The following is a 27,997-nucleotide window of genomic DNA, read 5'->3' on the forward strand; positions in this document are numbered from 1 at the left end:
TTTGATACTCAGTAAAATGACTTTACTCCCATCATTTTAGCACAAATGCCCTATTTTCCTATCATTTCTCATAATATTGTGATTATATACTCAAGGAATTATTGTCATTCACATTTTTATTAGTTTCAGTCTCACCTCTATAATGTCTGTGCACTTTTATGGTGGCTGAAAGAAAAACAATTATAAAGTTATCGTTTATGGAGTATAAACAAAAAGGTTTTTTTTTGTGGGTCTGGAACAGAAAAATGGCCTTTCGGTTTTTGTGCAGAATTGATTTGATGTGTGATGTACAACATTGAGTTAAGTTGTAAGAGTGAAGTTATTTTGTAAGACTAAATCTGTCATTCCGTGGTTATGTATGTATGTACTTGTAATGTATATGTAAACCAACAGTCAAAAAAAAAAAGACAGCAGACTGGATAAATATTTAGCAATAGCACTTTATTCAACACAAACAACCCTAAGCCACAATACTGAATGACAAGACCAATTGGCTGCAGCAAACATTTTATAAAATAGATTCATAGGTTTGAATGTCACTAAATTGTTTTTTTTTCTTTTAATGTCAGAAAGACAAATGCAGGTTTTTCCAAAACAGTGAATGATAATTTACATATTTAACATTTTCTTTTTGTAACAAATCATCATTCAGATGTTCACACAAAGGAATAACAAGGCAAAGTGCTTTCAGGATTGCATTGTCGAATAAACTAAAGAGAGAAAAATATGAACTGGTTGAGGGGTGAGGTGAGGCAGCGGGCTGGGTGAGAGTGGGGGGCAAATGGGGGCGGATTGGTCCTGTCCTACAACGGGAGCAGATGCATAAGGTTGGAAGGGCGGGATTTGAACCTCAAACCTCGTCCTGTCCGCCTCGCCATCAAACTGAACGCAGTGTGTTGGAACTGGGCAGGACAGGACACTGACTGAGCACAATATGGTTTCTGTAAGACGGCAGAGTGGGCGGATGGATTCAAAAGGCAAACGGCACAGAGGGCGCTCAAGGTGTCGCCTTTGGCGCCGAATCACAAATCCACCCTCTTCCACTGTCCCGGGAAATCAACACTGTTCCAGAACGAAGTTACAGTTACAGCCAGAGACAAAAAAAATGTGATTGCGGAGGAAATAAAAGCCAATATGTGGTTACCGATTTTCTACAAGATGACTCAGCTGTGCGCTACTTAAATGTTAAAGGGGACTATCATCATAATCTGCATCGTAACATTGTCTGGCTTCACATTCCAGTTGTGTTTAGTCGTATAAATGCTTCTCATAATTCCCCTAGACGCACAAACACAATTCTTTGAAACTACCATTGCTTAGGATAAAATCGGATTTTATTCCCATACCGGCGAGCTCTTCTAGTCGGAACAAAGTGGAGAGACAAAACCATAGTCAAAGCTGCAAAAACAAGGAGGTAGGAGAAATGCTACGGAGAACAGCAAGTATTGCAAACGCCGCGGTTCGCTTCAATCCACCAGGTGGCGAGTGGACTTGTAGTACGGCAGCTCGTCTCGAAGAGTCGGTTCAGCTGTCAAGTTTGGAAAAAAACGTTGACACTATGGGCCGATCGAATCTGAAGTGCGCTAGTTTCAAGTACATCAAAGCTAAATGAATGCAAGGAAAAAACAAAGCAAACAAAAAAAAAATGGTGTGTTCTAAGCTGCTTCCTCATAAAACGGATTATATCTTTGCTACCCAATGTAAAGCATGAATTAGAATTTTTGGCTTTTTTTTGTATTTACTGAAGAACAACACAGCCAAATAATTACTGTGATCTTCATTCAAATAATATATATAACTGATGGGTTTAACTGACCTAACTCCACAACGTTTTGCTCGCCAACATCAGGAAAAATTATTTCCCCCCAACGTTGTTACATTCGATATGTTTACTCAGAACAGCAGTGCTGCAGCGGGTTTTGTCCTGCGTACTTTTGACCACTGTCTGAATTTGTCAACTGACAATTGAAAAGTGAGAGTAAAAGACTCATTCCGAACGACGGTGGTGGGGTGTGGGGAGAGTAAAAAAATTCTCAATCAGGTAAAGACCCTCAACAACTATCGGGATGTCCCCCGCTGAACATTTGGGTTCTCAAAAAAATTCTGCAAGGGCTGGACTCGACGCGATGAGCTGCTGTGCCAATTCACTCAGCCTCCAAAGAAACACAAACCATACCAAAGCTCGTCTTTACGAGTCTCTCAGTTTCTAATGCTCTTAATTTCAACTCATCGGTTGGGTCCTGTTTGTCATCACAGGTCTTGCTGCTGGTGATGGCATTGACTCCTTTAGCGCACAGTAGAACAAAGTAGATTTGCAGATTTTGTAAATGAGGTAATCTAGGGAACCCTGTCATTGACGCAGGCACACAAGCACACGGGCGCGCACGAGCCCACTTCATTCACCCGTAAAGCAAAACAACAAGCCTCTTCAGACAGACAGGACCGCGGAATATGGAGTCCCACTTTGGAATGTTGGGTGAATGCGCCAACTTTTCTTTTGGGTACAATTCTTCAATGCGAAGGTGCACTGTGAAATTAGCTGATTGTAACTCATCACATTGCCCTGATTCAGAGTCCTTCCACTCCTGATAAGGGCTCCCTTGTATGTCCCCAGATAAGCCACTCCAGGTAAAAACAGGCAACCTATCTTCTACCTGGTTCGTCTTCGACTTAAGGCTGCCTTAGCAGCCGATCGGCGCCTGCTTCAAGTCCAGTTGTGAGGATTGTTAATAGCTCGTGAGCATCGATGAGGTGGCAACATCTACAGTGACTAAACAAAACCAAGAAACAAAACAAAGACGGACAATCGCTTCGAAAATGTCACAGGACATGCAAGTATACATCCTTTCCTACAGTAGGCTATTCCTCATAACACATTCAAGGGGGGCTCCTGTGGGACAACTTCTCCATTATGGCTCTGCTTTAGAGAGGAATCAAGCACGGTGAGGACTTCCATCACGCAGTAAAAAGGTTGAAAATTAAAAACACAAAAATAATCCTCGCGGCCTTATTTCTATCAGGCTGGATTTACATTGCAAGGGGTCAATGCCAATGTATGCTTGTATCCAGTGCACTTTTGAGCTTTCACTGTAAATGTGATTTGCCGTGGTTGTGTTAATTGGCATACTTGGACACTGCTTGGCTCGATTCGATCTGATCGACTCTTAATTATTGGCAGATATACCATTCATATCAGATATGATTTGGATGAGAATTGGTGACGGGCACAACGTGGTGACCGTGCGAAACTAATCGTTGATTTAATGTTTCGAAATGTATTTGCGGGCAAAACAGAGTGCACCATTTGGCTGCAAACAGCAGAGGTTGATTCACTCAACTATAGTTTGTAGCCTGGAGAAGAAGATGATCACATTAGCTATGGGACGTTGAGCTACATCCACATAACTCCTCTGGGCAGCTTTACTCGGCTCAAGAGCGCAAAGGCATCAAACAGTAGCTCAGAACATGCATGAATTAACAATAATCCTGAATGAAGGCGGGAATGCGAGTGGGAGTGGTCAATGGTTGGTTTCTATATGTGCCCGGCGATTGGCTGGCAACGAGTCCAAGCGTGACATCAGCTGGGACTTCAGCTCGCCCATGACCCTCATGAGGATTAAGTGGCATAGAAAATGTATGGATGGATGAATAGCAATGAATGAATTGCTATTTTTCCCCCCATTGTCAATCAAGGAAATTGAGTTAAATGCCCATATCTGATCTCAGGAGATTCGATTCCATGTAAATTTTTTTTTTTTTGATTTGCGATGCCAAGACACATTCAAAGTAGTCATACATTAAAAAAAAAATGTAATTGTGTGACACTATGCAATGTAAATCCAGCCTCAGTTGTCATTGTCGGTTCAACAATGAATGCAAGCGAAGTGTTCCTTCTTCACTTCCCCCAAAAGACACTGCTCCTCTGCTGGTGAAAACAAACGGCACTTTCGAGGGGAATGTTTCTCGGAAAAAAAAAATTAAAAAAGGACAATCAACTCTAGGTAATAAAGTGTGGAAACACTTACAGTAGGCTATACAGTAGATAGAAATCTCAAGAGTTGGACTGTACAAGCTTTAGGCTACACGCTGAAAAGGGAGGAACACGCAAGAACTCTTAATGCTCAACATTTAACACAAATAAGGCATTTTCAATACTCCTTTTATCCGCATATATCACAGACAGCAGGACTGAACATCTTTTTTTCATTATTTTTTTGTTTTTTTGGGGGGGAGAAATGTTTCATTCAAGGAGGAAGATGCATATACATTTACACATGCAAAGGAACATGTCTACCAGCTAGAAACGGGAAGTGGGGGAATAAAAGATTCCAAAGTACAATAGTGTCTACCATGAGGACACACGCACGCACGCACACCTCCCCATCCTGTCTACCAGCCAACTTGTACAAAGTGCTTCCTCCAAGCAGGCGGCGCGTCAAAGCTGGATCACAGTTTTCAGAACGAAATAGCACATACGCACTCCACAGTCAAACGCCACCGCTCTGAACACAAACAAGAGGAAATCCTTTATTTGCTACAGCTGAAGTGACTTTTGGTGTTCAACTTAAAAGCATATTAAATAAATCCACAGAGGAAGCAACGATAAACAAAAGGTTATTGCACTTTGATCTTTTGTCTATTTCCAAACGAGGTCAGTTGAAGAAGATTCATGCCTCGGTTAAGACGACACGTTACGTCACTTCTAGAGTACGATTCACACAGCTATTAACACTGCACACTGGCTACTACTGCAACCCTACTTGTACTCGCCCTAGCCTAAATGACACACAAATCAACAATCGGTTCGCAAACACAACAAATGACGTGACTCTGCTTCGTGCCGCGAAGCCGCACAATCGTCAAAGGATACCGAAGAATTTGAGGAGGCCCTGAAGCAGCTCAGAGAATCCACACGGTTGTCTTTCTACAGTTTGTGTGACTGACAGTCAAGCTTGGGATGCACCGATTTGTCGGGTGGTCGCCCGACTGCTCAACGTCATCGAGCATCAGTGTAACAAACACTCTGAAGGGTGTGGGTGATGCTTTCGTTTAATTTTGGAAGGTCGTTTTATCAAGAGGGCTTTTTTTCCACCCCCGAAGGTGTCTGTTTTGCTACAAGCCCGGTACCGGTCAAGGTGGTCAAGGCCGGGGTAATACTGCATCCAATAGTCAAACCTCATCTGTACCGAAATATGTCCTTGAGGCTCCCTCACACGAGGTTTTGGGAGCGTGAACAGAGCTTTGTGGTGCCTTCTTTGGATTTGTGCTTTCATATCGTTTGATCCCAATCCATTCACATGCTGGATGTGCCTGAAAAACTGTCACAAATGTGCAATTGACGCCACCCTCATCACCGAAGAGTGGCCAAAACCAAAAGAATCCGATCGCAGAGGATAAATTGTGAGGGCTGGATGCTGATCGAAATACCATTTTCCCCATTGTATAAGGCTTCCGGGAAATACAAATGGAAGACCGTACCTTTCGGTAGTAACAAATAAAAGGCACCGTGCCATCACTGTGCTTGATAGTACACAGGTCCTACTGATATGGAGGGGAAAGGAATGTGGAGTCATGGCTAATGACCAAGTCTTCAAGGCATGGGAGAGAAATTGGTAAAATCAAATAGCTACCTTCCTACAGTTAGACAGCACCCATTATCTTGTATGACATGCACCAGTAAATGAATGGTGACTGTCATGGCAAAAACATTCTTGACTTTTTATCCTTTCTTTAAAAAAAATAAAATAAAATAAAAAAGCGGGGGGGGGGGGGTCGCAAAAGGTTAGTTATAGCAAGCTTCGTCACACACAGGATGAGGTAAAACTGCAGGTCCAATAAAAAGTACGACGACAAGGTGCAGCAGGGAGCGACTTGGTAAAAGTAGAAAACGCAAGCTAGTGACAATTCCGCTAATATACATTTCCCATTTAGGCTGGTTTAAGCAGAATTACACAACTCATGGAGAGATGGACTCCTTCGTGGAGCTGCACTTTTTTGTTTCTCCTAATCTAAAATAGTCATTTCTTTATTACTATATTTTCTTTCTGAGTGAATAATGTGAGGAGCACCACTTTGAAGCCCCGGTGGCCGTAACGGACAAGCCTAGGTTGATTGTTTCCAAGTAAAGTCTGACTCAATTCATTCACAGTGGCAAATATGGCGTTATCCTCCTGTCGGGACAATCTCTTTGCCATGGCAACCTTCAGCTCTGTGCTACCGCGACAAATTTGTGTGCTTCTTGACACCCAAAGACCAACGTTGCTTTTTTTTTAATTTTATTTATTTATTTTTTTAGCTGTCTCGTCGGTTGTGACCACATAGAGGCGATGCAATGTGTCAGGTATTTCCAGGGATCAAAAAATTATTTACATTTATTTTTTTTAATGCTTTTTAAGGCAAAAGGCTCAACAATGGATCAAAGTTGAATCGAAATTTGCCGTTTTTTTTCTGTTGTCATTGTATATCATCAGCAATGTTTCAAGTAAGAACCGAGACATCCATAGAGGTAAACTAATTCTGAAAATACCATTCCCCCTCCCCCCCTCCAAATTGTTATGACATCAACAAATAAATTCGGACACACAGCACATACACACCTTGCTAAACAAACAACCATGGGATTGCTCTGCTCATATCAAAACTATGTTGCCCAATTATAAAACCCTACTGACAGACTATTTGTGTCGAAAGTATCCCAATATCCCATGCAAATATTTCTTGGACTGTAGTCCTAAATGGTACAAAGACATGCAAGTCCGAACGCTATAATTATGATAATCCTGCCTATTAGGGAATACGTTACTGACCTATATGAGTTACATCTAAAGGCAAATAAAGGTTTCAATGGCACTAAATGGGTGTTCCTTAGGTGCATTTTTGTCAAATATAGGCGACCGTATTCTATGTAGACCTTTCTTTGTCTTGTTTTCTTTTTGTCCCACTTGATAAGGCATTCTCTATGAAACCAATGTCAAATTGTCCCACGTATCCATTGTTGGCTGCACTAAAATTCAATGGAAGCAATAAATGACTTCAATGCAGCTCCTCAGTGCACGGTAGATCACAACACACACTCTAAAACAAGAGGTTTACAGTACATGCTACCAGGCATTTCCCACTACTTCCAGTCCTCCCGCTTGAGGGGAAAACCCCCCGACCTGACATCCATTATCAGTCATGGCTCAGATTGAATGGTCAGACTGTAAACTGCCTGAATGAATGCATAAATCAATTGGTGCTGTCGTGAGAGGCTTCCCCATCCTCCTTATGCAAGTTCTGGCAAAAGTTGGGAATGCACTGAAACCCACATAAATGTATTTTAAGTCTTACCACTGGCATCTATGACTTGGCTGAAGCGGATGGCAATGTTTGGGCTGCACTCAATCACACACTCACACTATTGCTACAATTGGACCAACCACCTTTTTTTTTTCTAAATCAACATGCACTTATTATTACTGACTGACACACACAGACACACACACACACTCGCGCAAAAACACATCCACGCGCATAGATAAATCATGTACAAGAACACTAGCTCCCAAACAAAAAGATTGTATACTTGCAGGGAGGCAACTCCGTTTACTGGTCACATTTAGACATCATTAGAGGGGTGGGGGGTGGGGATCATCCCTGCCAGAACGGACAAGCACCTACAAATAGCCAGTGTGTGTGTGGTGTTTTTAAAGAGGCCGCTCATGGTGTGTGTCGTATTGGCACACTTTACTCCAAATGTCTCGGGCCTGCAGATGGGGGAAGAAGGTGCAGACACTAGGAGAATTCTCTCTCTCTCTCTCTCTCTCTCTCTCTCTCTCTCTCTCACACACACACACACACACACACACACACACACACACACACACACACTTTGAAAAGCCAGTGGGCAGTGCACAGTGCCTCGAATGATCGGGGACACTATTTGCTAATCAATGCAATGCACTAAGTCAACAACTAGCCGACCATTCCTGTAATTCAGCAGCAACACACATGCATGTAAACATAAGTACATACATTACAGCTGCTCCATTTTGCACACTTAGAACCTGAATGTACGAAAGTGCGTGCTTGACTAATTAAGTGCTGTGGGATTAAGGTTAAAAAGGGAATCAAATTTCATGGAACATCCCATCCATTAAAAAAAGCAACACCACCAACAAAAACTAATTCTAGTTATCCTGCTGAATTGTGATTGGTTCATCAATTTTGCTTGCTGCTTCAAGCTCAGATCCTGAGATCGCAAACAAATGATGGACCAATATATTCAGAACCCAAGAGAATAATAAAAGGTGAATTTCATCACAGCTAAACAGCAATGACTCCTCTGGACCGGAGTCTGTGTCAATTGTAATCAATCGTAAGTAAGGAGGGGTGGGGGGTGGGCGGGGGTGAGTCAAACAAGTCTCAGTCCACATCACCCATCTGGTTACCTAATGTGTGCAACTGTGCCACCTGACTAGCAGTTATCACGGCCAGCAGATGAAGCAAATGACGACAAATTGAAAGAAAATGCGTTCCTAACAGCTGCAATACAATCATCTTTAGTATGCATTTAGTATGTTTAGTACCAGAAATGGGATGAAGAGACCCAAAAAAAAAAAAAAAAATCGAATAATTAAAAAAAATAAACACACCAAAAAGTACGTATTTGGATTTCTGCTCTTCCTGAAATCAGCACTGGGGACAATTGTGTGGAATTGATTGCCGATTAAACAACTCTAGAAACACTTAAGGTTCAACGCCATGCACTCGTGGGTGGAAACCGAGAGGCGCTGTTCATTCAGTCTCAACTAGTGCCGCTCTCCAAAGAACATAACACCAGCTACGACAAATTACGCTACACAGTCACGAGAGTTCAGAACATGCTGGAAGAATCTCCCATCACCTTTCGAATGTTACTTTAAAGTACATCTATTATTTAACCTTCATTTTCTCTCAGAGCAGAAAAAGGAAATTTAAGTCAAATGCCATCCCTAATCGACAAAACATATCGGCCAAAGCAAATATCGCTCTCCCTTTTCAGGGGCATTTTTTTTTGTTCTGCTTTGTTATTAAATATTGTCATCGACCGACTGTGGTTCGTGGTATCAAACGGGATGAACGCGAGTTGCTCATAATACTTTTGCCACTTTGCAGTCCAACTGAAATGACGGAAGGCATGGGTCGAAAAAGGCATTTGATGAGACGCCGTCAAAGGCAATCCAGTGCATTTGTGTTGACACAGACGGTTTAAAATGCCCAAAACACACAGAGCCATTCGTTTAGTCTTCAGGTCATCTGTCACAGAGTTAAGACCAAAAGGAAAACCAAACACATTCCAGGGAAACAAAAGCCCTTGTGACAGTGATTGTCTATTCAATAAAACAAAAAAAAAAGGCCAAAAGAAAACTATTGCTCATAAGTTGCCAGATAATAATAATAATAATAATAACAACAACAACAACAACGAATGGAGGCAGTGAAATAAGCCGACAATATGCTTCAAATTGACGACCACCAAGAGAAAGAAGCTATTAAGACGAGCTCAACAAATAATCCTTCAACATTGATGGACACACACACACACACACACACACACACACACACACACACACACACACACAAACACACAAACACACAAAAAAAGGCCTAAACGCCACACTGAACTATCGCTTAGGCCACGCTAACTCCGAAATCTTTGCACAAACACTGTTCAAGAGATGGGAACGAAATTGAAATGGCTTGTTCATTTATGTGCTCAGATATATGATGCTCTGATGAGGTGTTGTTGGCAGATATTACTTGTAAAGCCTTCATCTAAGAAATCAACAAGGCCTTGGTCACTTCACTACATCCTACGGTAGTTCTCCCGACCAAAAAAAAAAAAAAACAAAACAAACGTCAGGCCGACAGACCTTGGGTGAAGATGAAGCAGCTGCTAAACGAGTTGACGAGGTATATCAAGATCTATTGTCTCTCTCTCTCTCTCTGTACAGTACAGTTCATCTCAAATAAATAATTTTATAGCCATAGTAGTGTTGATCAACTTTGGTCATAACATATGCTTAGAAACATTCTAGCCTAACAAACACTTAGTTAGCATCTTGAAAATATCAGCATCGGCATTCAGGGCCGATGACGGCGCGGCGCTCCTTTGCAAGGAGGCGCCTTCATATATTCAGCAGCGTCAATTATTTTCCAATGCCAAAAAAGTTAGGAGCCATTTAAAAGTACACCACAGAATCTTTGTGACCCTTTTCGGATTGTATTGTAGTACACAAGCATTGCACTTTTCAGCTAATTTGATTTTTTTTTCTCTCCCTTGTGTGGTTCCTTCATTAAAATAAAAATTTCAATCTAGGCTAAGGTACAATTAAAAAAACAAAACAAAACAAAAAAACAACATTTTGAAAGGAAACTCTTTGATCATTCTTTTGGGACGGCTGAAAGTTCCTCTACAAGGTCACCAAAGTGATATGACTTCACTCAACGATATGACGGTGAGACCGGTTCCGGTTACACAGCATAGCTGATGCTTTTAAAGGGTTCAATGACTTTCGTGTGGCCAGATTACATTGGTTTGGACGTCACACTTGATCGGCGTGGCCTTGTAGAGCAACAAGCCTCTATGTAGTAAGCACTACTCTGGGATGGAGGAATGGGGTTCTAATTGCATATTAGGTTTGACTGCACCTCAAGAGAAGATCAAACACTCACGCACACACAGACACATACGGACATACATACACAGAATAGATATGTAGGCGGGTCCTCTCCTGGTCCTCTTGGCCATGGTAAAGGGAGACCCCGCCTGGTGGTAGATGACGGTGACAGCAGCATGACCGAGCCTGGCGGAGTCATCCCTCACTCGGACAGACAGCCGTCCAGGCCAACTGGTGCGCCGTGGCGGTCTTTGACGTAGCCATTGTGGAGGCCGTTGCTCGGCAGGGGGGCGCAGGCGGCCGTGATGCCGCAGTGCTTGAGCAAGTTGAGGCCTGGCGACGGGGAGACGCCAGGGGAGGAGCACGAGCAAGAGGATGGGTCAAGTTTGGGGAAAGGCTTCATGGTAGAGAGGATCAGAGCCAGGCAGTCAGCCACGTCTTTGTTGGGCGCGCACGCCAGAGCTGGGGTGTGGCCTGGTGGATGGGTAAAAATCATATGTCATCATCCAATAACAACCCTGATCGATTTCGCAGATTTTTAAAAACTTGCAAGCTTCCACTGAACTTAAATACATTGACTTTATGCAACTCCTACTTGAACACAACAGGAGTCATTAGGTGCTAACCTTCCTCATCCACAGCCAGAACAGTGGCTCCTCTGCTCAACAGCGCCTGCACCACTGTGGCCAGGCCATTACGAGCGGCGAGATGGAGGGGCCTGGAGGAGAGCAAGTTAGTCAAAAACTACAAGAAAATCAATTACTCATGGAGAATTTTACTTCAAAGGATTTGACATTATTCCATTTCATCACTAACAACAACGACAAACAACATATTCTCACATTTGCAGAGCACTGTTGGTAGCATTTACAAGAGTAGGACTGTGGATCTCTCCCAGAATCAGCAGGGCGCACATCTCATGAGCCTGAGGGGACAAGCAAACAAGAAAGTGTCAAAAACGGTTGAGATTTTGAGAAACCATACCCAGGTACCGGGAATCGGTAGGGCATGCTTTGTAAAAACAAAATAAAAATCCACCCGCTGGAACTCTGAAACCAAGCCAGAGTACTCTCGCTGGGACGGACCAATAGGAAAAACAAGTGACTGTGTGTACCTTGCTGCAGGCCAGGTGCAGGGCAGTGTTCCTATTCTCATCCAGCAGTGTGAGGTCAGCCTTCGTCCGGTGAAGGAGGATGGCTAAACAACCGCAAAACAAGGACACGTCATGACAATTAATGTGAGTTTAAAGTACAATCTTAAAACAGAATATAAGACCAATCCATCAGGTATAGCTAACGCTGATGATCACCACGCATCTAATCGTAAGTAACTGAGGTCGACTTTTTGGGACAATATCGTATGGTAACAACCATCCAGCGTACAAACAGTATGTGAGTATGGTAGCTTTAGTGATCTGAATTTCACCAGATCTGGTTAAGAATAAATGGAAAAATATTGACTGAGAACCTTTTTTAATCAGGAACAATGAAGATGTGCAAAGTCAATACGGGATCACATAATTACTGTATTTTCCCCACGCTGACATGTTTAACTTAGCTCAGTGCATCATCACAGACGCATTGAAAATCCCTGAAGTGGACTTACCCACTGTTCCACTGTGTCCCTTATCAGCAGCCACCATAAGGGCAGAACGTCCAGAGCTGTCCACCGCATTGATCTCAGTTCCATGACGAAGAACCAGCTGGAGTCCTGCGACGTCCTCGGCAAAAGCAGCAGCATGCAGCGGGGTCCTGGAGGCGCACACAACAAAGTTTAGGTCGGGCCTTTCATTTTTGGTCATATACTTTGACAATTTTGTGCGTAAGAAAAGCTAAAAGGTAAGACGCATGTGGTGTGTGGTCTCACCTTCCTTTGGCATCTCTGGTGTTTATCATGTGGACTCCGGCACATTCAAGAAGGCGTTCTGCAGCACCGCTGTGGCCATTCATTCTGTTGATAAAGTGCATTGTTGCAAAGCACTCATTTAAATTGACCATTTTTTGCTTCTGTAGTTACAGTAGAAGGATTTTTTTTAATTTCCACAAAAATGTGTCCAAAAATTTATTCTGACAGTGTGTCTGCCGAAACTACCACCACAAAAATAATTGTTTTCATATATTTATAGAGCAGATCAGATGTGCACAAACATCAGGATGAATTTTGGAGCATTCCTCTTTTTCAAAACGTTAGCAGTAAGATTCTTTGGATGTCTGCTGTGATTAGCTCTCATGCCACAGACATCTCACTCGGGTTGAGATCAGATCTTGGACAGGGCCACTCCACAATATGTATTTTCTTCTTCCCAAGTCATTCTGCTGTTGATTTGCTTGTGTTTTGGATTGTTGTCCTGTTGAAACCGCCATTCCTTTTTGAGCTTCAAATGTTGGACAGATGGACTCCAGTTTTTTCAGCAAAATATCTTGATAAATATGTGAAGTAATTTTTCCATCGATGATCAAAGCTCACCAGGCCCATTTTTGTCCATTTACCCGCTGTCTACAAAAAATGACATCACAGTTGCTCGGGCCCAGGTAACAACCAATCATGGCCCAACTTCAGCAAACCGGTGAGCCGTGACTGTTTGTTACCTGAGCAGGCAACCGTGATGTCACTTTCAGATGACAGAAAGTGTCAAAACGGTAGCCCTCTGACATGGCTAAAAATGGGCGAATTTAGCTGCTTAGCTCATATTCCACAAAGACAATATCAATTAGAATGTGCCATGTTTAGACTAGAGTAGGTGCATAGAACATAGTATTGTAAAGACGATTTTGGGGTTGACTTCCCCTTGCAGCAAGCGGTGCTTCCTTTTGATTTAGATGCCTGCCACTAAAACTAATTGTGTTTTTTAACTTACGAAAACAAAGACAACTGAATACTCACAGAGCACAGTGCAGTGGAGTGAAAGGGTTCCCCTCTTCATGAATAAATGTTTTGAATTCAAGTAAAACCTCCAAACAGTCTTCATGCCCTGAAAATGAAGACAATAAAAGTGGTGTACTGGTATACAATATTTAAATGCGGTAAAATGTCAAGTGACTTGAAGTCAAACCTTTGTACGCAGCCCAATGGAGCGGGGTGTATTGTTTGTTGTCCAGCAGTTTGTCTTGCAGCTCAGTTGCTGCTGTGGCGGCCTGCAACAAATTGGCCAAGATCTCAGTGTGGCCCCTGGAGGCGGCGTAGTGCAGCGGCGTCCGACCGAGGGAGTCCCGACACAGCGCAGAAGCTTTGTGCTCCAGCAGGGTTGCCACACACAAATCGTGGCCCAGCAACGCCTAAAACAACCCCAAAGGTGAGAAAATCAAACATAACCAAGTGGGTACAGTGGCACGTTGAAAGTCCGACAGGCACGAGGTTAAGCAATTTGGAGTTTGATCTTAAAAAAATTGGGGAAAAATATAAGCCCAAAATGCCGCAAAACCTCAGAACATCCATCATGCATGAGGCCACGTCAGATGTCAAAGGTGAGGCGCATCACAGATGTGAGAACAGCTTAGTTAGCTGTTTTCAAAGAACACATCTTCAATTAGATGATGCATGTGTGATTTGTTATGCGGCCGCATACTGAGCAACGCTGGAAAGGTTTTGAGATAGGGCTGAAGGATTTTAGGAAAAGATGAAATTGCTATTTTTCTGGTGGATATTGCAATTTCGTTCCACAATTTTCTTCAAAAGAAGCTTCAGCGCAATATTCACAATGGAAAGCAGGGTGGGGTATAACTCATTTTAGCTGTGGGCCACATTGTAGTTACTGTTTCGCTTGGAGGAGCCGTTCTGACAGTGAAACCAAATAAATAAGGCAGGAATAATGGTTGAATCAACTATTGCTTAAGTTACTGTAATGAGGGCTTTGGGAACAAGAAAATGCTGACAATATCTCTCGCATTATTTATTACATGAGATTTATTAGCAAACATTATGGAAGTTGACATGTTTGATATGCTTTCATGGGCTACATAATATAAACAATGTTTGCAGACTACTTCCTGGTTCACAAAGGACAACATAAGATTTAGTGGCTGCTCGAATTTTGCCTGCTTCTCAATTTACAGCAAAATAAAGCCGTTCAAATGTAGTTTCATGACTCTTGAGTTCTGACCTAAATTTTCCATTGGCAATTGCCGGCTTTGAATGAACATATATGATAAATGCAAAGGTAAAACCAATAACTTTTAGATATCTGCTGAACTAATGCTTCAGTGGGTGTGAACTGAATTAAAAAATGTGCAGAGTTAACACTTAAACACAAAGCTCATCAAAATTAATGAACAGACAACTTTGGTGAGTTCAAGAGAAGCTTGTAAAGTCGGAACTTTAATGTAGTCTAAAGACACTTGCAGTAGCCATCCATAGAGAGAGAGTTTTTCGCTTACCCCTCTGTGCAATGCCGTGCTGCCTCTCTTATCCTTGGCATCTGGAACGGCCTCCTTTGCCAGTAGGAAGCGGACGCAGTCAGTGTGACCCCCGAGAACGGCGAGCATTAGCGGTGTCCTGCAGTGCACCACAAGTAACAAAAAAAGGAGGATGTTTGATTGAGCACAAGAAGTGTGAAGTCTTTGTTTAGAAGGACACACAGAAGCACTGACTGGCCAAACTTGTCCGCAACGTTGATGAGGTCGCCCTCCTCCCCACATTCGATCATCTTGTGCAGGCAATCGGAGTGACCGTGAGCAGCTGAAGATACAAATATTTTATTGTAACAAGAGTACCGACAAGACCTTGACACAATAAGAGAACAAATGCATCGGACAAATCCTGCCCAAAAATATGGAATCACTGCCACTCTTTTGGCTTTAACGCACACACACGCACACGCACATGCACACACACACACACACACACACACACACACACACACACACAATAATTTCAGAAAGTTGTGTTTTTGAGCAGATCGAGGGAAAAAAATGGAATCACTCAATTCTGGGGAAAAAAGATGCACTCATCATGTCAGGTGATTGTTTTCGGTTCTAAAACAACCCCTGCATCACAATGAATTAGCTAATTAGTTATCAGTTTAATAAGAGTGCTCACACTTTGGAGAGCTTTTGCACAAAGTGGCGTCACATCAACCATTGACACAAAGGAGAGTATCATAAAAGTTCTTCAAGAAGTTAAAATAATGTGGGTTATTCCCAATCAGCAGTATCTAAAACAGGGGTTGGAAACCTGCGCCTCCGGAGCCGCATGTGGCTCTTTCAGCCTTATGTTGCGGCTCTGCGTGGTTGGGAAGATTAAAGTATCCAATTGAATAAATAAAAGTGTCACCACGTAAAGCAATGATCTTCAAACCCCGGTTTCGGGCCACGCAGAGACAGAAAATTTAGGAGTCCTAACAGCTATGCAATTGTTGGGTACGTGCGTGACTTCTCCAATCTAGAAACGACACTACTGATTTATGACCTCGTTCAAAGCAACCAGTGGGGAAACAAGCTTGCCTGTCACCAAATAATTTACACTCGTTCAACATCTATTTGAAGTGGAGATCTTTGGACATGTCAAACCTGTCATGAACCTGTCTGTCACTCTCTCATCGCTTTGACGATGCTGTTTAGCGAGGAGGCTTCTTTACATCCAGCAAGGGAGTATTTTGGAACTTGCCTCCCCCTCCCAACAATCCATGAAGTCAAACCCACTGCTCAGCTGCTGCCTGTCGGGAGCTGAGCGCATGTGTATGTGTCTGTAGCTCTGTTAGCGTCAATAACAAACCACTACTAAATAAAATAATAATTACAAAACAAAACAACATTGTGTCCTGTAAAACTAAGCCATTATGCTGTATTTGGCAAGATATTTGGACATCTGTATTATGTTGCAGATTTTTGATCTTTCAATGTTTCGAAAATGAATAAAACTGATCTTTTACACCCGACATCGGATGAGTTGAAAACAAAATAAACCTTAGTCACTAAATAATAGATGGAGATCAATGCCTTGAAGCGCTTTTATTTTGAAGTTGTTCTGCATAGTGTGTCGCGGCGCAATGGCTTACTTGTACAAATAACAATTTGTCGATGTTTTTTTTATTGCTGTATGCAGGCTTTCTATGTCCGGCAGTGATTATTTGGCTGAAATTCTGGGACAGTGATATGATAACATCTGCTCCCAAAGTTCACCACAGCGAACTTGCATACCTGCAACATGAATCGGGGTCCAAATGAGGCGGTTGTCATTAAGGAGACATGATGCTCCCTGGGCCAAGAGCACCTCCACGCAGTGGGCGTAGCCTTTCTGGGCAGCCAGGTAGAGCACAGAGCGGCCAGCAGCATCTTGCATATCCACATAGGCAGCCGTCTCAGTCAGCACACGCAGCGCCTGCCAGTGTCCCCTGTCAGCCTGCACGGAAGGTAGGGGGCAAGAATAGTTGTTGATATTCTCGCGCCAGAAGCCACGAGCCAAATATTGAAAAGATACTCACAGCGAGATGCAGGGGGCTGACCGGAATACTGCTCTCTATGTCGCCAAGTGCATTAAAGGACATCTCCAGAAGCTAAAACACACATTCAAACTTGCGTGAACACATTTTGTGTGAAACGGTCAACAACATTTACCACCTCCTCTCATCATATTCATCATATACATCCTGGAGGACCTCAAAACTCAAATACAATAGTGCAGAAATGCTAGTCAACCTTCATGTCATTTGGATTTTTTGGGAGGGGTTGGAGGAATGAGTCCTTAAATGCTTGCTGAACTAAGCTCACCTTCTAATGAGAACTTCAGACTTGTGTGAAACTTTTCCACTCAAAAGGTTGGTCCTATTTTATGTAGTTGAGGTTCGACGAAATAAACAATTTGCACTTACCAGTTCCAGGTTCTGTGTGTTGCCATGATAAGCTGCATAGTGGACAGCGCTGTAACCCTTAGCGTTGACCATCGAGGGATCAGCACCATTATCCAGAAGATGCTCCAAGCAACTGTTTGTAAATAGGAAAGACACGTGGATGTTCAGTCATGGCGTGACCATCAAAAGGCAAATATAGTGGAGCAGAAGTAAGCAGTAAAAACTCACAAGTATGACTCCTTCACCTCTTCTTCATCATGCTGATGATTTCCATAAAAATGTCCATCACCTCTGAAAAAAAAGTTTTGAAAGGAATTAAAGGAGATTTGTTTCTGAAGTTCTCTGCTGGCATCTCACAATGGTGACCACTTTACACAAAGATGATCGGTTCTAAGTAAAATATTAACATTTTAATGATATTGAAATTTTGGAAAACTTTCTTTACTGTAGGAAGCTTAAGGGAGGCATTGACAAAGTATTTGTAAATGTAATTTCTCATTTAAATCACAAGTATGGTAATTGAGTGTGGCTTCTCTTGCTGCATGACAACATTCTTATGTCACCGTGCAAACTAGTTTATTGCACGCCATTCACAATTTTGAAACATTGAGGAACCCCTGCACTGGGAATAGGACTTCACAGTATCTGCCTTTTCTAACAGAAAAAGGCTAATCGCGAGTCCAGCCGCGCGAAATTGAGTAGGTGTGGTGGAGGGGACAACTGGCCATTATTTCCGCCATGTCGGAGTACTTTGTTACCAAATCGTTTTCATACAACCGTCACACCTTTAACATTCCATGACTGTCAAAATTCCACGACATATAGCAATTGATTAGTTTACCCCGCTTGACTGTTGTTGTTTCTCACCTGCTGAAGGCTTGTGAGGCTGCAGAGTAGTGCAGGGGGGTGCAGCCTGTTTGGTCAGGCTCATTGATCTCAGCACCAGCGCTCACCAGGGTCACAGTGCACTGATACCTCCCATTAGCAGCCGCATAGTGTAATGGTGTCCTAGTAGCAAGAAAGCAAAACATGGGCCATGTATTCCTATTAGACAGGTACAAGACAACACAGTTGCATAGACATTTTTGTACACATTCACTGAAGTTGTCGAATGAAGTCCAGTGGAAATGCTCACCTTCCCATTAGGTCCCTCCTGTTCAAGTCCGTGCCACTACTTAAGAGCAAGTTCAGACATTCAACATTTCTGGAAAGACACACAGCCGTGGATATTAAGAATGTATGCTTTCACAAAGGGGAAAAACCAAGAACAAAGATGGTCTGATGTGAAGACAAAAAAAACAGTCCAGTTGATGACAGAGTGCTCCAGATGTTGGAACAAAAGCAAAAATTAAGCTCCGAAAAGTGGCGTGTGGAATCACATTTTTTCATAGCCATTTTAATTAAGCCAGTTCTAGTACTGTACAATTTCTGCAGTCTTAAGATGAAAGCATGCCACACTGCATCAAGTCCATTAATTTGGCTTGAAATGCATTTATCTCTTTTGTGTTTGGCCCTAAAAATAGTGGCAGAGACTGCGAGAATGTGGTGATATTCACACCACTTCTTTAAGCTGTTTGTCATTAACTGCTCGTTCAACGTAGTTTCTACAAAGCATCACTGCCATTGCCATTTGCGTAATATTAGGTTCACAAGCTTAATGCTAACATAGTAGAAAACACCAGAGACAGTCAAGAACGACATATAATTCTATCCCACCAAACAACTGTTACGCCACACAGCAGCAACACATTACAAATCGAACATACAGCAGTACCAAGAGACAGAGATTCTCAGCTCTGTGTAAACAGAACTACTTGTTGACATCATCGATCAAATCTACCTGCGTCACATTATTGCCTGTCAGGTGACAGTGCACTCTCACATTTGTATGTCTGTAATATTCGGTGTGTGGCTTATAATGGGAACATTTTTTTAGTGGGTGCAGCTTAACAGTATATGCTGATCAATGTATTGCAGTGCAGCTTGCATGAATAGTGTGTTGGCCTTTAGAAGTCAGGCATAGTTAGGGTTTTATTGGTCAATGAACATTCCATTTGTTGAGGAAGGTTGTAAAGCGATTGCGCAGGTCATAAAAAGATTGTGGGGGTCAGACCATCTGTTTCTCGACAGGATGTGCTTGTTTGCAGGAGCACAGATCAAAGAAGAGAAACTATTTGCACTTCATGCATACAGAAAGTGATACCGTGACCTTGGGGCATACTCACAAAGGCAATAAGATCAAGAGGAAAAAAAAGGCGGGGAATACAAAGATCTGCAGCCTTCTCCAGGAGCTGAACTTGCTGTTTGACTCCACTTTTGAGATCATTCGTTTTTAGCTTTTGCTAAATCTTATTTAAGGACTAATATTATAATTGTTAAACTTTGACCAGGCGCCAGAGTCATTATTCGACCAAATGGACACATGTTGGCCCTTCTGATTGAACAAAACGGTTACCCCCATATTTAGGCGACTACACCTACTTACCCTCCAGAGGCAGCGGCGTGTAGACAGGTCCTACCAAAGTTGTCAGGGGTGTTAATGTCAAACCCTGCCGACAGCACGTGCTCCTTACTCATGGAGGAGACGATGCTGTACAGCTGACCTGTGAGGAGGGCGGATTCATGAGTTGACTCCAAAATACACACGGCAAGAGTGGTTTAAGTGGAAGCGTTTTTTTTTCTCCGTCACAAACCTGAGGAGAGTAACTTGCGACAACAGTCTGAAAACCCGTAAAGCACAGCTAAGTGCAAGGCGAACATTCCATGGATCCCACGTCTGGAAAAGCACACAAGAACAGAAAAACAGCCTTTGTAACATATCGTTGCTGTCCCTAAAAACAATCTAACATGAAATGCCAAACACAGTGTAGCATTGGGACCCCAGTAATGTTGTTTTGCAGTCAGCCAAAGACTCAAGGCCTAGACTCAGTCCAAAGGCTAAAGCAGCCATTAGACGACACGTGGGCAATTAATTTTCAAAACGGGTCATCTCAGAAACTGGAATGCTTATCGAAGGCCATGACAACATGGCAACCTTAATAAGCTGCTATATCTGCAGATATGGAATATTTTCTTGCAATTGGGAAATACAAAATTGGGCCAATAACCGGTTTGACAATTTACCGTGGTTTTAAAAAGTCATGGTTTCAATAACCGCAAATACTGCCTGTCACCAGTAATAAGATGCTCTTTTCTTTTTTGAAGGGAAGTGTAAGCAGCGCACAATATGATGGGCTGCTTGCAGAGTTGAGTAAACTTGCGGTCCCTTTGAAGTTAATTGCCTCCGATTCATCCCCACACCTTATCTGCAAATAGCTACTGCAGAGAAGGGGGGTTAGATGAAGGGAAGAGGGGGGATGGACGGACGATAGACGAAAGAGACAGGATGCCTTTGCATCGCCCCCCCCCCCCCCCAATAAAATACGTCCCCAGGTCTGCAAGAGTAGTGCACGGCTCTGTTATAGCAGCTTACCAGTAATGTGTGTGACTTGCTAATAAGATTTAAAACAGAAGAATGACAACATTTTTAAAAAATTCACATGATATACATTTCTTAACGTACAAATATGCTAAAATGTTTGAAAATTAAAATTGATTGCGTTGAATGAAAAATAAAAATACTGTTCTTATTCGCCCAAATATTTCCAAAAAGGCCATTTTGGAGCTGTGATTATAATACCGTGATACGGCGATATTTCTGCTCACGGTTATCATCATGTCAGAATCTAAAATCCACCCATGCCTGGTCAGAAGCTGTTGTAATTATTTTGTATATACAGTACACCCATTAAACATATGAAGTATCAGATAATGAATGGATAAACATATGTATCTATGTGCATACTTAATTTTGCTGAAATTATGAGCACCAACAATTAACTCCTCTATCCATTCATAATCTTTTTCAAGGCCAATCTTCCCTCTCCACTGTGGTGGAAATGAGAACATCTCTAACATGAGGATCACCGCGGGCATCGTAACAAGTCGCTTTTTTGAGACCGTTGTTAAAGGGGTTGCAAAAAAAGCTAAACATTGCTTAGTCATTGCTCGTGGTCCCGCCCACACATCAAAGTACAAACCTTGCATACTTAAAGGTTAAAGCTGTACAAAGACTGTGGGCTCAATGTGGCATCTAAGCCTCACTTTGCCCAGGGCTGCATTAAACTCGGAAATATGCCAAGTTCAGTGTTAAATATCGGTGCTTCAATGACATTGTCAACTTTGTTTAAAAGTTCTGTTTTACCTTGCCATCACCTGACACAAGCTGAGGAAGACCATAATAGGAAGCTGTTTATCATTCGAAACCACAATTACAACCACACATAAGTACTCATATGGAAATTACATTACCGAGAAGTCCAATTAAAATGTTTTTTTTTAAACTATTAAGTCATTGACATGGTTGTCATTTGACATCTACAATTAGGTTTTTCATGTTTGTGAAGGCTTTGCTCTGCGTATTATGTTATGGTGTCTCTGGTGGCTTACCTGGCCGTGTCTGCTCCGTTGGTCATTAGAGTGCTGATCAGCAGTTCGTGGCCAAACTTAGCAGCGACATGGAGAGGAGTATTGCCATATCTATCCACACAATCGATTTCGCCACCTGATGGGATACAATGAATTGCACACATATATTAATGAGGAACCGATGACACAATGTGCAGAATAAGGGTTTGCCCCTCCAGCCCGCTACTTTTGTTAACATTGCTCAATGTTTTCCCTAATTTCTTCATGAACAATCCACATATCTTTACCGAAAAACGGCAAGACATACAGAAGGTGTGTAGCTATGACAGCAGATGATTTAGTGTTGATTCAAATGATGATTTTACTGACTTTTTGAGTGATTGGTAGTTGGTATCCCAGTGAAGTTTTACACAAACATTTCAGTAGATAAAAGGATCGTGCTTCACTTGGTGCCGATACAAAAACGTACACAACTCTTTTTGATGATGTGTGTGAAAATAGCCTTCTTTCTGATTCAAAAATGAAGGGCGCGTACCGTTCTGGATGAGGATCTGAGAGCGGGTGAAACGTCCATGAATGGCTGCCATGTGCAGGGGACTCTTCCCTTCTTTGCTCTGTTGCAGAGAAAGAACAACGGCAAGTTTAGTTCCGACACCAGAACACAATCTTAGTTCATGAACTGATGAGATTACAATGAGTCAGAAAAAAGGGCACTTAGTTCGAGTTCTCCCCAAAAAACAAATCAATATGGTAACAATCACTTGGCTCAATTCTTGTTATATTATTTGTTATTAAAATACTGTCGTTATCAAAACCTTATGGTGTCTATCAACACAATCCTGTAATAAGATTTTCTGATTTACATATAAAGACTTCAACATTTGCAAATTGTACATGCATTTTTCTTCTTTAAATGGACCTTAAAAAAAACACTGTAAACAAATGGTTGTGTTTCTGGAAGACCAGTCTATCCATTAAATGTAAAATTAAACAACCAAATAAATCTTTTGCCATTGGCTCATTTTGGAAATTGCTTCTTGAGTCATCCATTCTGAATTCTGCGGATTTGTGACATCACAATTGGGCCAATTTACAAAATAACCTCCCCCCACGGACTCTCCCCACCCATGAATAGGCAGCTGGGCCAGACGAAAGTTGTTAAAAGTTGCCAGATCTAAGTTGGTTACAGAGTAACCACCCACCGATGAAGCTCCTACTATGAGGACTTAAAATAAATAAATTAATTAATCATACTGACTTGCTGGTTGACATCTGCCCCGTTGTTGACCAACAATTCCAGACAGAGGGCACCATTAGTGGAGACAGCGGCCAGGTGCAGAGGTGTGTAGCCACACCTGTTGGGCTGATTCACGTTGGCCCCGTGGTTGACCAACTCGGTGGCCACTGCCTCCTGCCCCATATAGCACGCCATGTGGAGCGCCGTGTTCCCAAATGTGTTGGGCTCGTCAATCTTGAGAAGGGGTAAAATTTTCACAACGTGCCCACTGTTTTTTTTTTTTTTTTTTCCAAAGACTCAAATTGAAATGGAAAGAAAGACACACAAAAAATAAATAAATAAAACCCTGTCAGTTGTCTTACCTCTGCCCCCATCCTCAGCAGGTATTTTACAATTTCAATGTAGCCACTCGCGGCGGCAGCATGGAGAGGCGTGTAGCCCTGCTTATCCTTGCTGCTCTTGTCTGCCCCACGCGACACCAGCAGCTTCACAACTTCCACATGGCCTACACCACAGCACATGAACATCAAGAGCACTCCGTCAAGCAGGGTACGCTATTAATAATCCATCCCACCCTTCCATTCAAAGTCAGCAAAAGCCCGTTTATAACCATTATTTGTAAACATTAGAAATGATGCCTTTCAAAGATAATCCTGGTCCATTAGTGATTTTCCCTCCCTAATCGGCTCGGAAATAAATTTTAATTACTCGCAATCACAAATCCGTGTATGCTGTCAACAGAGTTCAGATGAGGTGATTGTGATGTGAAACAGAATGATAGCCAATTATTAAGCTAATTTAAGATTACGCTGTTGCCAGTCACTAGTCATGTTGCAATTAAAAAAGACAAAGAATTAGCAACAGCATTAAAGTTATCTGATAAGCTAACAGTTAACCTAGCTTCTTCTATGACAACAACTGCTGCTGCTTTTCTTTGTATTTTCTGTCAATCTGGATGCTGCGCTACCAAACTGCCTGTCAGGGATCAGTCTGATTACTACACCAATCATTTGGTTTGGGGAAGGAGATTCGCAGTTATCGATAAAAATATCATTGTGTGACTGTTGTATGCTGCATTGGTCATCCTGAATTCACAACACACTAAACGCATTAAGCGCATACATGCTGATTGCTTCCTCAGCATGTGTGGGGGTGTCTCGAATTTATAAAAAAAAAAAAAAAAAAAAAAAAAAAAATGGGGGGTGCTCGAATTTATAAAAAAAAAAAAAAAAAAAAAAAAAAGTCACGATGTTAAAGATTGGTGTACCGGTACATAAACCCAGCTTTGTAATAGTGCCAAAATGTTTGTAAAGTTAGGGGCACATACAGGTAATAAAACGTGTGTCAGGAAGGGCATACTGTACTGTCCTGTTGTAGAATTCTTTTTCTCTTTTTTTTAGGTATGGAACCAGGCAAAAGTCATAATGGGAAAGATCCTTGTTTTGTTTATTCTCCTGTACACTGACTAATGACGCCCGACAAACAAATGAAACAAAAGTGAGTTGGTTGACACTACAGCACAAAGATGCAAGATTTTTGTGAGTTACCCAAGTAAGCAGCAGAGTGGATGGGCTGTCGCTCCTTCTTATCGATGGCACTCAGGTTGGCTCCCTTATTCAACAGCAGCTTCACCATCTAGCAGAAATTCCATATGTATTTGTGCTTTGTCGTTTTTGAGGAGCATTTCTTGTGCCCAGCTCTCTGTAAGTGTGCCTCACCTCCTGGAACCCACTCTGAGCGGCATGGTGCAGTGCAGTTCTGCCGGTGCGATCCGCCATGTTCAGGTTGCTCAGCTGGCTCAGCAAGGCCTCGGCGCATCGCGTGGCCCGGTTGGCGGCCGCCACGTGCAGCGCCGTTTGCCAGAACTTGTCTCGGGCGTTGGCATCCGCACCGCGCCTCAGCAGCAGACCCACTGTCCTCTGTAGACACAAAGGGCACTTTGTGCTGTTTCAACTCAGGTGTATTTCCTTGAGTTGACAGTTTTTGTTGTCTCTCTATAATTTCCCCTTCCTGAACATACAAGTGTTCTTGCTGCCATTATCATTAATTCTAACATTCAAATGGAAACTTTCACATGGGCAAACATAAATTGCGATCATTATTGAGGTCATTTTAAACCAATGAAAAACGGTTATGTTAACACAAAATGGCAGTCACGCACAAAAATAAAACAAAGCAGCAAAGGCATATATGCTTTGTGGAAACAATTAGTCACGTTTTAGTTTACTGTAGTTGACCATCTACTACTACTTCAAGAAACTCTACCCGCGTCACACTACGGTCATCGGTGAGCTAAAATATGCACAATCATTGGTTGTCTCGGAAAGACTATCGTGAGGAATCATCGTGTAGTGTGTTGGGAGTGCGCTCAAAGAAAATTCCTAATTTTGTCACGGTGTTTGTTTAAACTTGAGCTATGGGAAAGTTTTAGCAACCCGAAAAGTTGCGTTGGGAGTGCACTTAAAGAAAATTCCAAATTTTGTCAACGTGTTCAATCAACTGTGATCCAGAGACCAGCATCACGAAGTACTTTAATGCAAACTCTTTAAATTCCTGTGAGCTCTTGACGCTGTACCATTTTGAACAGAAATGAGGAATTTCAAACTGAATGGACCTTTTTCTAACCAAATTTGGGACAGCTGACTAGGCTTCTTTGAGAAGTCAGACTTTGAGCATAACAGCCAACCAGTAACCTTTTGAATAACTATCCCTTGCTATCATCATGAGAGAATTATATATTTGACAATTTTTTTTCTTTTTTTTGTAAAACAGAACATTTAAAACATTAGACAGCAACAATAGTTATATGTTAGCATTACAAATATCATTTTGGTTAAAGAGCTCCTATGTAACGGTGCGTTAACGTGAGCAAAGGGAAGCAAAAAATGTTCATTACTTAAGTTAATTTAGAGCAACTGTGGTTTACATCATGGGTCTCATAAATTATTCTCACCACTGTAAATACTTATAACACATTACATCAGCAGAGAAATTGCACAGGTATCACATGATGAAGGTTGCAAGTTGATATTACACATTTTGATGTTTAAAAAAAAAAATGAAGCATGTTACTTACTTCATTCCTAGAAGCAGCTGCCCTGTGCAAGGGGGTGAGCCATACATGGTCTTTTGCGTTCACATTGGCACCTGAGGGTAAAAAGGTATCAATTACATTGAGGCTGAGTAGGATTTGACAGTTTGGGGTTCAAAAGAAGATAAAACAGTATCGTTTCTGTGGTGCCTCAAATGTTTTCCGATAACGCCAGGGGTTACAGTTTTTCCTGTGTGGCGAGCTGGTATGTGTGCAACGGTTAATCGTCAAGTGTCTCGGTGCGAGTTGCTGACTGTCATTTGTTAGCAAAGTTCACACAGGATGGACTGGGCCGAGATGTATTGAAAGCATGTAGGCGGGGGGGTGGTTGACAACAAAAAGTATTTGGTCACCCTATGTGTAATGTGTATTTTCACTTGTGGGTGGGTTTGGAACACATATAAATCAGGATGTATTGTATTGTATTGTATAATCCCCTATAATGGGGATAAGTGCAGTGTAGTAAACCAAAGCACATGTCTAACCTGATTCAATGAGGAGGTCCATGATATGAACATCACCCATGCATGCAGCAGCATGAAGAGGCGTACGGCGCTCTTGGTCCTGATCAATTAGAAAAAGAATGAAAATCCCATTCCATGGCCTTCATGATCAGAATCGTGTTGAACAACAACAAGCTCTGCTCCTGTGCACACCTACCAGTGCATTGACATCCTCCTTTTTGTGCAATAATAGTTGTACTTCGTCAGCATTACGGTTGAAGATGGCCTGGACCAGAGGAGGCTGAAACACACAAATACAGCACAGTCACAATCATAAGGAGGAACATGGGGCGGGATGGTCAAAGACACCTCTTGGCTATTTCCATTGCATTAAGCCTTGCTTACAATTGCTCTCATTTTAATCATTTTTTCTCGAGTCTATAATAATGCGACGCATGTGAAAGTGCACCCTAATTTCATTGTACATGCACTCTACAGTGACTACACAGTAAAGGTTTCACGTTCCATTCTAACCATGCGCTAACGTTGCAGCAAACCGCATTCCATTCAACTCGGATTAATCGATCCGTGATGTATTGATTTGCCTTTGTTTTCTACTGCCCTACATCAGCCATAACATTTTAGGCGACCTTACACGAGATATTGGGGCTAACGCAAAAAGACGACATCCCCAGCAAATAGATAGATCCCTCATGGAGGCCTACACTACATTGGGCCTGAGTGTCTCTCTTTCTGGTTTCGTCGAAAGGATTTGGTTAGCCGCGAGCTAAAGCGCAGATCCGGAATCATTACGGGGAATTCAAATACCGCCCCCACCCAAAAAGAAATGAACGTCGTGATAAATACAACGCCGCCATCAACCCGATGAATCTGTGGGATGCGTATAAACCGAGGATTTTAAAACGAGTCAATCTTTGGAATGGGCGCCTTGATGCGCAGAGGAGCTTCCCAGCAAGTAGACGGCGCCCCTCGTCGGCGTACCTGGTCTGCAATGTTGAGTACTCCCATCTCCCGAACTCAGCCGGGACGGAGCTCCTTCATGGGGCTGAAATTTAGAGGTATAGTGCGGCGCGCTGTTGTTTCCACCCTTTAAATGACATCCATCGCCAGCGGAGAACACGAATGCGACTCCCTCTCGATCTGACACTGTTGTTGTCTGCATCTGATGTCGGCTTGGACGATGCTGCCTGCCGCTGCCCAGCCTCGCGCTGGTCCGCCTACAGGCTCGGCGGGCGCTAGACGCCTGTTGGTCATATGGCGACATCGTGTGGCCAAAGCGTGTAACTGTATACCAGTTTAACGATGCCTGCGTGC

The 27,997-nt window shown here is 42.5% G+C and overlaps 1 protein-coding gene across 5 annotated transcripts; it reads right to left on the minus strand.

The window, feature by feature from the left end:
- Positions 1-420: 420 nt before the first annotated feature.
- On the minus strand, positions 421-27,907 carry ankrd52a (ankyrin repeat domain 52a). 5 transcript variants are annotated; one of them, XR_002167767.1, is made up of 29 exons: positions 27,665-27,907; positions 26,880-26,963; positions 26,705-26,783; positions 26,205-26,275; positions 24,847-25,047; positions 24,676-24,763; positions 23,491-23,633; positions 23,150-23,362; positions 22,427-22,505; positions 21,913-22,027; positions 20,118-20,200; positions 19,910-20,027; positions 18,560-18,628; positions 18,292-18,432; positions 17,653-17,715; positions 17,446-17,557; positions 17,059-17,130; positions 16,775-16,976; positions 15,227-15,314; positions 15,014-15,131; positions 13,693-13,915; positions 13,524-13,611; positions 12,507-12,590; positions 12,246-12,391; positions 11,755-11,837; positions 11,483-11,565; positions 11,267-11,358; positions 9,576-11,114; positions 421-7,802 (listed from the first exon to the last, which is right to left on the minus strand). XR_002167767.1 is itself a non-coding variant. In XM_019865906.1 (28 exons), the coding sequence occupies exons 1-28, from the start codon at positions 27,689-27,691 to the stop codon at positions 10,843-10,845; spliced, it is 3,237 nt and encodes a 1,078-aa protein (XP_019721465.1). In that variant the 5' UTR covers positions 27,692-27,907; the 3' UTR covers positions 421-10,842. The 5 variants fall into 5 exon arrangements, 1 of the variants encoding a protein (XP_019721465.1); XR_002167754.1 differs by having other exon boundaries at positions 9,572-11,114; XR_002167760.1 differs by having other exon boundaries at positions 7,838-11,114.
- Between the last annotated feature and the right edge of the window lie 90 nt (positions 27,908-27,997).

The sequence above is a fragment of the Hippocampus comes genome, unplaced genomic scaffold, assembly GCF_001891065.2.
Source record: "Hippocampus comes isolate QL1 unplaced genomic scaffold, H_comes_QL1_v1.1 scaffold409, whole genome shotgun sequence".
NCBI lineage: Eukaryota > Metazoa > Chordata > Actinopteri > Syngnathiformes > Syngnathidae > Hippocampus > Hippocampus comes.

Excerpts from the sequence above, each read along its gene's own strand:
- ankrd52a (XM_019865906.1), bottom strand. The coding sequence starts at position 27,691 with ATGGGAGTACTCAACATTGCAGACCAG. Across the intron at positions 23,363-23,490 it reads TGCTGAGGATGGGGGCAGAG|ATTGACGAGCCCAACACATT; the intron begins GTAAGACAACTG and ends CCCCTTCTCAAG. Across the intron at positions 22,506-23,149 it reads GGGCAGATGTCAACCAGCAA|AGCAAAGAAGGGAAGAGTCC; the intron begins GTCAGTATGATT and ends TCTCTGCAACAG.